The 10,362-nt window shown below is 36.2% G+C and overlaps 1 protein-coding gene and 1 pseudogene across 1 annotated transcript; one reads left to right on the plus strand and one right to left on the minus strand.

Annotated features, from left to right (window-relative positions):
• The window catches only part of LOC109223650, a 3,257-nt pseudogene extending 2,253 nt beyond the window's left edge, over window positions 1-1,004 (plus strand).
• LOC109223651 (probable Ufm1-specific protease) lies at window positions 1,637-8,906 on the minus strand. Its single transcript, XM_019388042.1, has 13 exons — window positions 8,549-8,906; window positions 8,093-8,455; window positions 6,175-6,422; window positions 5,925-6,012; window positions 5,612-5,787; window positions 4,578-4,668; window positions 4,368-4,487; window positions 4,235-4,279; window positions 4,074-4,150; window positions 3,649-3,737; window positions 2,743-2,854; window positions 2,452-2,554; window positions 1,637-2,319 (listed from the first exon to the last, which is right to left on the minus strand). The coding sequence occupies exons 1-13, from the start codon at window positions 8,736-8,738 to the stop codon at window positions 2,090-2,092; spliced, it is 1,932 nt and encodes a 643-aa protein (XP_019243587.1). The 5' UTR covers window positions 8,739-8,906; the 3' UTR covers window positions 1,637-2,089.

Genomic DNA, 10,362 nt, shown 5'->3' on the forward strand with positions numbered 1-10,362 from the left:
GGGGGAGGAGCAGGGGTAGAGAATGGATAATATCCTTATCTCTAATTCGTTCTTGGTCTCAATGCAGTTCGACAACTTGTATGGTTGCCGCCACTCGCTACCTGATGGTCTCATGAGAGCCACCGATGTGATGATTGCTGGTAAATTTGCTGTCGTCTGTGGGTATGGAGATGTGGGCAAGGGTTGTGCTGCTGCTCTCAAGTCAGCTGGTGCTCGTGTAATTGTAACAGAGATAGATCCCATCTGTGCCCTTCAAGCATTGATGGAAGGAATTCCTGTCCTTACCTTGGAGGATATTGTCTTTGAGGCTGACATCTTTGTGACAACCACTGGTAACAAAGACATTATCATGGTTGACCACATGAGAAAGATGAAGAACAATGCCATCGTCTGTAACATTGGCCACTTTGACAATGAAATCGATATGCATGGTCTCGAAACATACCCGGGTGTGAAGCGCATTACTATCAAGCCCCAAACTGACCGCTGGGTATTTCCTGAAACCGGAACTGGCATTATTGTCCTTGCTGAAGGCCGTTTGATGAATCTTGGGTGTGCAACTGGGCATCCTAGCTTTGTGATGTCTTGCTCTTTCACAAATCAGGTGATTGCTCAACTTGAGCTTTGGAATGAAAGGGCAACAGGCAAATATGAGAAGAAGGTCTATGTTCTGCCAAAACACCTTGATGAAAAAGTTGCAGCTCTTCACCTCGGAAAGCTTGGAGCTAAGTTAACCAAGTTGACACCTGAGCAAGCTGCTTATATTAGTGTTCCAACTGAGGGTCCATACAAGCCACCACAATATAGGTACTGAGGATTGCAGATGTTGCATTAAGTCACTTTGAGCACATTTTTGGGGGTTATATTACATTGTTTCTGCCTATGTACTAGCTTACAAATTCGGTGTTTATGGCTAGTTAGTATTCTAAATGTCTGAATTCGGGATTTCTGTATATCCTGTAGTGTTTCAAATAGCTGAATAGATTATGAAGTTCAATGCTAGACTATTTGGATATGATTGTCCCAAAAAATCTCCAACTGCTCCTAAGAATGCTAAATAGGTGGTGCAAATATAGAAATGTGAGCATTCTCTATACTGATGTACCTCTCTATGTTCAAGAACAGCAAGGGCTCCTAGACGAGATCCTCTATATAAATAACTATTCAAGAAGTGACATGACCAAATTAATACTCTCACTGCACATGGAAACCTAAAAGCATTTTGTACTAGATGCTCCGCAGATGTCCTCTCAATCTCTGGAGAGGACAAATGTAAATAGGTAACTGACGTTGATGCATACCAACACACAGGATTTTATAGAATTGTAGGCAGTGAAATTTATCGAAGTCCTGACATTCGAAGGCCCTCAGCTAGCATGACCCTACGCTGAGCTCTGAAGTTAAAAGTAACGACATCAACAGCCCCTCCATTCTAATCGATGATAGGAGATGGAGGTAAATACTTATCTGTCTTGTCTTATTGATAAAGTGAAGACAGATCTGTCTTTCCATTGTTGTAATCGACACTAACAATATGGTTTACGGCTGTGGATGCTGCTTCAGTCTTGATATACGACAAATACTCGCAATTACCACTTTCTACATGATACTTACTAGTTCACAGTATATAAGTTAATTGACAATGAAAGTCTCAGTAATCAAACTGTGGACAGCATACCTAATATGTATAGTGAACCGGGTCAAACGTTACTTGTATTCTACCAGAAACCCATAACTGGACAAAATTTATGCTTATAGTTCTGACTTATATCAGGTGATCAATTTGCCAACAAAGGAAGGTCATAATTGACTTCAGACTACCATTCATTGTCATCTGGAACAAAAAAATTTATCCGTAAGAGAGGATCTAAAGCTCCAGATTGAAACTTCTCATTTTAGGTCACAAAATAAAGATAGCTCCCGGTAAAGCCTCAACCTCCAAGAGCAAAAAGGATAGAAGCCCTACCCTCCCGGCTGGAATGGATAAAAAGCAGAACTAGATCACTCAACTCGGCTCAACCCCCAGCACAGAGAGACTGGCTCCGTCTATCTGAACATAGTCTTGTACCAATAGTATTTTGAAGGTTAACTAGACCATATTAGGCCGCTGAGGAAGCAGAAGATTATAGAACTTATCATGCAAGAAAAAGTGTTTTCCCTTGCTATCAACAGCTTTCTTCCACCCACACCATCCACCATTTACTATTTTCTTGATATCATCATTACCAGTATAATGAGGATCCAGTATAAGGAAAGCACAATCTCCAGTTGCATCATTATAATCCACGCCAAGGAGAGTGTATGCAAGAACACCACCACCTGCAAGCAGGGTAAAATGCTAAGCACATAGTGTTCTGACTTTGTTTAATGAACAAATTTATACAGAAGCAGGAATCACAAATACCACTCCATTTACAGCCCTAAGCATATTACAATAACTGTAAGACCTACCAATCATGACTGGAGTTCCTTGATTCTCAAAATGCAATGCCAACTCTCGACACTTTTCAGGAAGCTCAGCTCCAGATCTTACATTTATGATTTTGCAACTAACCTATCCACAATAGTAATTTAAGGTCAAACATGTTAATAAAGCAACGAAATATTACAAGGCGGTTGAAAAGTCAAAGTGGAATAAAGCTGACAGCTAGAGAATGAAAGGATAGTCAAAAGCATAAAATTCATCTAAGCCAAAGCTCACTAGGTATTTTTATACACACTTAAAGATAGGTTCAAACTTACTCCAATTAGTTTATCCAAGACAAAACTGAGTTCAATGGCTCCAATCCATTCACGTGACCCAATAAATGAAGGATCTTTGTCACCAATCTCTACAAGTGCCTGCTGTATTTCCCTGGAAGAATATGCAATTCATTTTCTGAACAATATAAATTTACTGAAGAAATGGATTTTCATTTATGACTAAAGCACATATCACAGAGTGATTACTATCAGAATGTGCACTTCATAAGAACAAGATAAATTTTCTGACTACTATCAGAATGTGCACATTAGCTGGTGCTTTTCAGTAGAAAAACCTTGGTTGTTATCTTAACCATGGTTTATGTTGCTCTGTGCAATAGATGGTACTTCTTGTGTTCTGTTTGTTTTCACTGCAAAGCAGCCACTGATGTTAAAATGTCTTTGCTGAGTTGCTGAAGGCAGACCTGTTATGATTATATGTACTATTTATAAAGAAAGAAATAGGTGTGCCTTTGAGGGAACAGCGATGCTATATGCAAGATAACAAGTCGCATTTTACTTGCTTTTACAGTGGAAAGAGGCTATACCCTAGGATGTGGATTTCTTAGGCTCCTCCTTTTATTCTCTCTTTTGAATCTTCCTTAGTTCATAAAATGTTTGAAATACAATTTTCATCAGATCGGTGAGGCCGTATTTCAGTGCTCTAATTAAGCTATCCCTTTTGAAGCTATTGCAACTGGAGTCTGCTAACTTTTATATCTAGCAGTCTCTTGTTTCAAAAAGAGTGAGCTGCGAACCAAGGAGAAAAACACTGAGCAAGCCAAGAATCACATGCATGTACAAAGTATTAACCTAAAGGCATCACAAAAAGTACGGTCAGTTAAACCAATCACATATTAAAAGAAAGGTATTTAAATCACTGTAGCTAAAGAAGCTACATGATACCTGTGTGATGGGACATCAATCGAGGTGTAATTTTGTAACTTGAACCAAGAAATGATTGTCTGCAGAGAGCGGTAAGCACAGCCCCACCCCTGTGAGGTATATAATGTTAGTATAAATATAATTTTGACTAATAAATAAGCTAACTGACTCAGTATACTGCAATCCAACAGTATCACATGCGATTAGATAAAAATCTAAAACAAGAAAGTGGAAATGAAAGAAAAACTTTAGAACCAAGGAAACCAAATATAAAAAAACTGAGAAGTACAAACATATGAACATTTGCAAACAATGAACGGTAAAGATATATCTGGAGCCAGAAAATACAGAAAGCAAAATGCATAACAATGTTGAGCTAAAACAACATATTAGGGTGCCCAGTAAAAGATTTAACCTACAGAGCCTTCAGAACAAAAATTTATTACCGAGTCATCAAGTCCCTCATGGAGGTAATGGTAGTACTCATAAGAACCTTGAACCAGAGAGGAGACACCTCCAGAAACTGCAGAGTGTCTGATGATGTTAGCACAAGAAAAATTATAATTCTGTACTGGGTGGAAAAAAGAAGAAACACATAACTACTCACCACCACTACATGGAATCCCCAAATGTACATCCTTAAGCAAAGAACCTGATAAGGCCATGAAATGATGGAGATCATCCCAAGCATGAGCAAAGAGCCATGTTAAACATATGTATATATAATATGGACGCTTTACCTTTCTTGACTGAGCTGCCAGTATTCTTCTTCCCTACTAGATCAATAGCATTTGAAATTCTAAGAAGAGGGCGATCAAAAGGTAACCCGAGTCTCAAATGAAGGGATCTTCTTGTTTCAACTGCCATAAAACAAGCTTCAGCGTGTGAGACACATTTGTTCAGCTGAACGATAATAATTCACAGTTATCCCAAGCTTCAAGTGACTTCACCTTGCTTCAGTTCTGTCTCACCATAACTAAGTTCATACAAGACTGTAATCGGATGTAAAAGTCCTGGAGGAAGGAAGTGATATGGATGCAACTGCAAGAAAATTAATAGAAGCACCAGTTAACTTCTGGGACTGAAATGCGTGGAAATTCAAGAGTGTCGCTAGTTTAACATCGTAAAACAGAAAAAGTCACATGTAAATTCATAAGCTTAAATGAATAACAAATTTTTTTTTTCAAAGAAAAGAGTTGTTTCTCAAAATCACAAGCAAAATTTAGTGAAGGACTCCGAAGTACCATAGAAGATGCACAATATTATAATAAGGATAGAACTAGATGATGTAAAGCCAAAAATGTCCGTGCAAATGCTATTCATAAACCGCTTTCCTTTCCCCTCTTTGTTATTTATCTTCTCCCTTTGACCAGTGTACCGTATGTGGCAATCTATGGACATACTGCCCAGAATACTCTGTAAGTTCCTCTATACTTGACACTAATATCCTCATATTTTTCCGACCTACTTTTTTAGCCGTCACTTCTATTTCAGAAATTTCAACTTACAATAGACAACTAAGAATCCAGAGTCCCACAAAAAAAACCAATAGAGAATTTCTAAAACACTGTAACTTCTTACTGAAGTTTGGTTTGAACCATGCAAAAATAATTAGACAGCAGAAATTTCCATGAAGACAACCCATACCGTATAGCTTTGAGTCATGGAGTTTGATGTTACAGGAATTCATTTATTTACCAACTCTAAAGGAAGTCCAAGTTTACGAGATAGGACATCTCCCTTGATTGCATATTTTGTAGTTCTGTTCACACAATCTGTCCTAGTTAAACATTACTCCTAACACTGACTAAACATATTATGTGATGAATCAAACCGACCCACATCCCGAACAACATCAACCCCATATTAAAAAGAAGAGAAGAACAAAGACTTGAAATTGGTAATAATACAGCAGTGGATCACCCAGCAATTCGGTTTTCAAGCAAAGTTGAATATGACAGGAGAAATGATATAATGGTCTCACCTCCGGATGCCCCTTTAAGAGGTCAGGCATGATAACTTTCCTCATTGAGTGTAACTGGTCAAGTAGTGCAGGGATGACCAACTTTGATACGCTATAAGCCAGCGATAGATCTTTTGCCGCATAACAAAGCACGTCAAGTTTATGACCTATGACCAGAAGTTCAGTTTCCTGGGTGGCTGAAAGAAAGGAAGTCACTTAATGATTAGGGGAGACAAACTCGACCGAGTTATTTCCATCTATATGTTCGCACAATAGCATAATAAATATTAAATAAAAGAAATACAAGCCAGAATTATCCATCGAAAGATCATACCTGGATAATATTCAGCAATAGGTGCAGAAGGTTTTGCAGAATTTATTGATTTATTAAGCAGAAAGCTTACTTGGATTTTATCTGCATTCTAAGCAGCAAACATTTTAATACAGTTGTATACCAGCCCACAACAAATTGAAGTAAATTAATTCTTACAATTTTCAATTTAGAAAACTGAATTTTGATGGACTCAAGAAATCATATTTGAACTTTGATTATGATAGAATTTGAAATTTGAGGTGAAATATACCTCCTCTATTGAAGAAAATGAGGTAATATCTTTACTCGTTGAAAAGAAGTATGAACATAACAAAGCTTTCATATCAGAATCTTTAAGTTCAGAGGAAGAATTTGAACTATATGTGTTCAGGTCTGAACCACGAAGAACAATAGCACCACTTGAAGTTTCATCTAAAGCTTCTATTAGGCAAGTGACTTGTGGGTCTTTGAATTTACTAGCAACGGCTTCAGCTGTACGCATATATATCTCATGTACATCTGCAAACAAAACAAGTTGTAGTCAGCAACTAGGAACTGTATGGCTATGCATGCATATCTAACACACACTACTAATTCTGATATATAATGTAGGAAAGCAAAGCCTTGAAAGATCAATTAGGCTGTGATTCATAATGATCTATTGTAGGTACTCAGAAAAGTTGTACTCTTAAATAAGAGACAACATATCTCTTCATTTAAATCATCTTCATGTACACATCCTTTGATTGGAAACTTATAACAATGGAAGTAAAAGATTGAAAATGATTATAGAGTAATCACGTCTTGGTTGCCTAATCTTTCTATATATTGGTCAACTAGAAACCATATACGAAATGCCACAAAAATACTATTTGTATTATGATTTTGGCAATTCTTGCTATGTGACAGGAGTCATTATAACTCTAGACTTACAGTATCAACACCAAAAAGATGGTATTCCTTGACAATTCTTTCTTGCTTTGGTTATTAATGTTAGTTTTCCACATGCTTCTCATTCACCCTCATTACAGGTATCACTGAATGATCAAATTTGGATCCTTAACAGATAAAGACTTAAGAAGAATCTCGCATTACTAAACCACAATTAAACTGGTGGAGTTGCTTATTTTCATGACTTGGCCAGAAACAAGAGTCCATTTTCACGTTATCCGAATGCAAAAATCATTAAGTTTGTGGAATAGAGCCCCAAAGCGTTCGTACAGCAATGCTGCAAGAACATCCATGAAACAACGCCACAAAGAACTCCAAAAATAATGTTACAAGAAATAACAAATATCAGGCAAGAGAATTTTCAACTGTCTATCTTATTTTTCCTCTTTCATGCTGCAATTTTTTTTTTTTTTTGACAAGGAAATAAATCTACGAATTAAATGTTCCTACGGCAGGTTCAAACTCGCGACCTTACAGAGAATTCCTCAGCCTCTGACCGGTTAAGCTACAGAGCTTCAACTGTCTATCTTATTTTTCCTCTTTCATGCTGCAAATGTTTTTTCAGTAAAACGATTTAGTGAGGCTGGGATATTGCTCATAACGGGAAAGGTCATGAACATCATAAGTTGCTCCTGCATTCCTTTTTAACTGACCTCTATTTTTCTCTTATTAAAGTAGCTCTTGTTCTTTTTTGGAAACACTCTTCAACCCTCAACTCTTCCATTTCCAATTTTGTAAAATCTGCTGGTTGTTAATATCCAGCTCTATATAAAATTACCATTAAGTCTTGCAACCACGATCAAATTTCATGACTATAAAGTATAAACAACCAATATCAGGAGACATTTAACACCAATAATTCTACCAATACTCACACTGAGCTTCTGAATTTAAGTAAAAAGGAAAAGTAGAGTAGAAAGCATAGTACACCAAATTGTCCAGCAAGTGGCTAGAATAACTTGAATTTGACAGAACTTAGCACCATCCGGCAGTGGCGGAGCCACATGGCTCGAAGGGGTTTGCCAGAAAATTACATTGTTTCGATAGGTAAAAGTTTTCTTTTTACGTATATATACTATGTATTGATTCCTCATATGTTTTCTTTAAATTTTTGACACCCCTTAGTGAAAATCATGGCTCAGCTAGTGCTATATAGTAAAAGCATTAATAAGTTAAACAAATAGAAAGATGAAAGGGCTATGAGCTTATGCAGGAATTAAAATTAAGGAAGCACTTACCATTTGGGCTACTAGTATTATAATACAGAGGCAATTTAACATGAAGAGCACACCGAAGCAAACAGCCTCTTTCCCAAATATACTTTTCAGGCTTGTCTTCGTAAATAATGGAACTAACACTCTGAAGACTGCCCAATTTTCCATCCTTCGACACGAAAAAACGAACATCCTTAGCGTTATTTAAATCCACCACAGCACCGATCAGCTCCAGGTTCCCCAAATTTTCATCACTCGACAAACTTTTCCTCAAATTACAAGCTGCATTAATCGCCTGCCCCGCGATTTTGTCAAAATTACAGTCCTTTTCGACAATTAAAGCTCCAATAACTTCAAAACCCTTCGGAAGCAGTGTTCTTATATCATCTTGCAATAAAAAAAAAAGAATAAATAATTAAAATCGTACACAAACAGAAAGCCGATGAATTGAATTCGCTGAAATTAGACTTCGTTGACTACCTGATTCTTTAGAGAAATCCGGTGATAGAGGATTGGAGGAGGTAGAGTGGATACATCGGAAAGTAGAGATAATGGTATGGCGAGGGAAGAACGGAGAGCCGATGAGCCATTGAAGACCCGATTCGTTCTTGATAATCTGAAGCCTCCGGCAGAGGATCCGAATATTCGGGTCTTGATTTTCGCTAACCATTGATTGAGATTAAGGTTGAGATGCAGGCTTCGTCTACCGGCGTTCAACTGAGCAGTACGCCGAAACGTATGCGTTCCGATTTCCGAGTAAGGTAGTACACAACTCCGTGCTTAATTTCTATTTTACTGTTTTAATTTTTGTTTTGAGAATGAATACTAGCACGGGTGTCAATGGTTCAGTTTCTCGATCATGTTGGTTTTTCTTCTATATCCTATGGTTCGGTTAATTTTCAGTATTTTTTTAAATGTAAGTCATTATTAGAGTTAGAATGCAATAAAACACGTACTTTTTTATAACTTAGCAAGACTCTCTAAACATTTTTACTGTTTAAAAAGTAATTAATTAAGAAAATATGAAAGATGACCAGAGTATAGATCCATCAACTATTCTACAGAGTTCGAAACTTTTTTGATGATTTTTTGGACAAAAAGCACCTTTTTAATACTAAAAAAAGAAAGATACACAAATAGGCATTTCGCAGTACTATATTGCGAATTGCTTTAACGGAAATTTAATCGTTAAAGTAATTCGCAGTATAGTACTGCGTTTTATTAAAAAATTAATTTTTTTTAAGCAATTCGCAATACTATACTGCGAATTACTCGTTTCATTTATGAGTATGGGCCCAGCTTTATTTTGTTAATGCAATTCGCAGTATAGTACTGCGAATTGTCTTAACAAAATAAAACCCTTCTTCTTCCTTGGACAACGACAGAATTCCGAAACAACCCCCCCCCCCCCCATTAAAAAAAGCTTCTGGTCCAAAACTGGTACCCCCCCCCCCCTCCCGTCAATTTTAAAAAAAAAAAATCGGCCCCACCCGTCACCTAAAGAGCAAGGAGTGTAGGTCCCACACACAAGATAAACTTTGGATTCCTTCTTTCGGGTGCAAAAATTCGATTTCAATCAAATTCAAAAAACTTAAATCGAGGTATTTCGATTTTGTTTATGTCGAAACTTGTATAGTACATGCATATTATTGTTTAATGTGTTTCCATGTTAATTTGTGTTATGTTTGTGTTTAAATTTGTATCTTATTTATGCCCGGATTGATTTATTAGCTTTGGTAAAAAAAAATTATTAAAATTTGATAAATTAATTGTATTGTTAATGTTATGTTTTTATTTGGTTAAATAAAAAATTAATATTATTTATTTTGTTTGTTGTTCGTATTTGTATTTTATGTTAGTTGTTTTTATATGTAATAGTGACCTTTTAGCGTAGTAAACTAAATAGTCTTTTAACGTAGTAAAATATAGAGCCTTTTAGTGTAGTAAAATATAGAGTCTTTTAGCGTAGTAAAATATAGAGCCTTTTAGTGTAGTAAAATATAGAGCCTTTTAGTGTAGTAAAAATATAGATTACACTTTACAAAATTAATTATTTAATTTATAACAATAAACTTACAAAAGTAATAAATTAATATATGTTGTAAAATTAACTCCAATATCGAGCCTGGAACTCATACATAATTATTCAGTCCAATTCAATAATTTTTAATTTAATTTATTAAGCTAACAAAATTTTAAAAATATTGAAATTGACACACATAATAATTAAGGATAACTCGGTGCTACCGGGCCTAAAAAATCAAGCCTGGAACCCATACATAATTATTATGTGT

Source organism: Nicotiana attenuata, chromosome 3 (assembly GCF_001879085.1).
Source record: "Nicotiana attenuata strain UT chromosome 3, NIATTr2, whole genome shotgun sequence".
NCBI classification, from domain to species: domain Eukaryota; kingdom Viridiplantae; phylum Streptophyta; class Magnoliopsida; order Solanales; family Solanaceae; genus Nicotiana; species Nicotiana attenuata.

What these genes read in the sequence shown, in the direction of transcription:
- LOC109223651 (XM_019388042.1), bottom strand. Translation starts at nt 8,738, where the DNA reads ATGGTTAGCGAAAATCAAGACCCGAATATTCGGATCCTCTGCCGGAGG. An exon ending in CATTTTCTTCAATAGAGGAG is followed by an intron (nt 6,013 to 6,174) that starts GTATATTTCACC and finishes TTTGCTGCTTAG; the next exon opens with AATGCAGATAAAATCCAAGT. An exon ending in GGGGATTCCATGTAGTGGTG is followed by an intron (nt 4,151 to 4,234) that starts GTGAGTAGTTAT and finishes GACACTCTGCAG; the next exon opens with TTTCTGGAGGTGTCTCCTCT.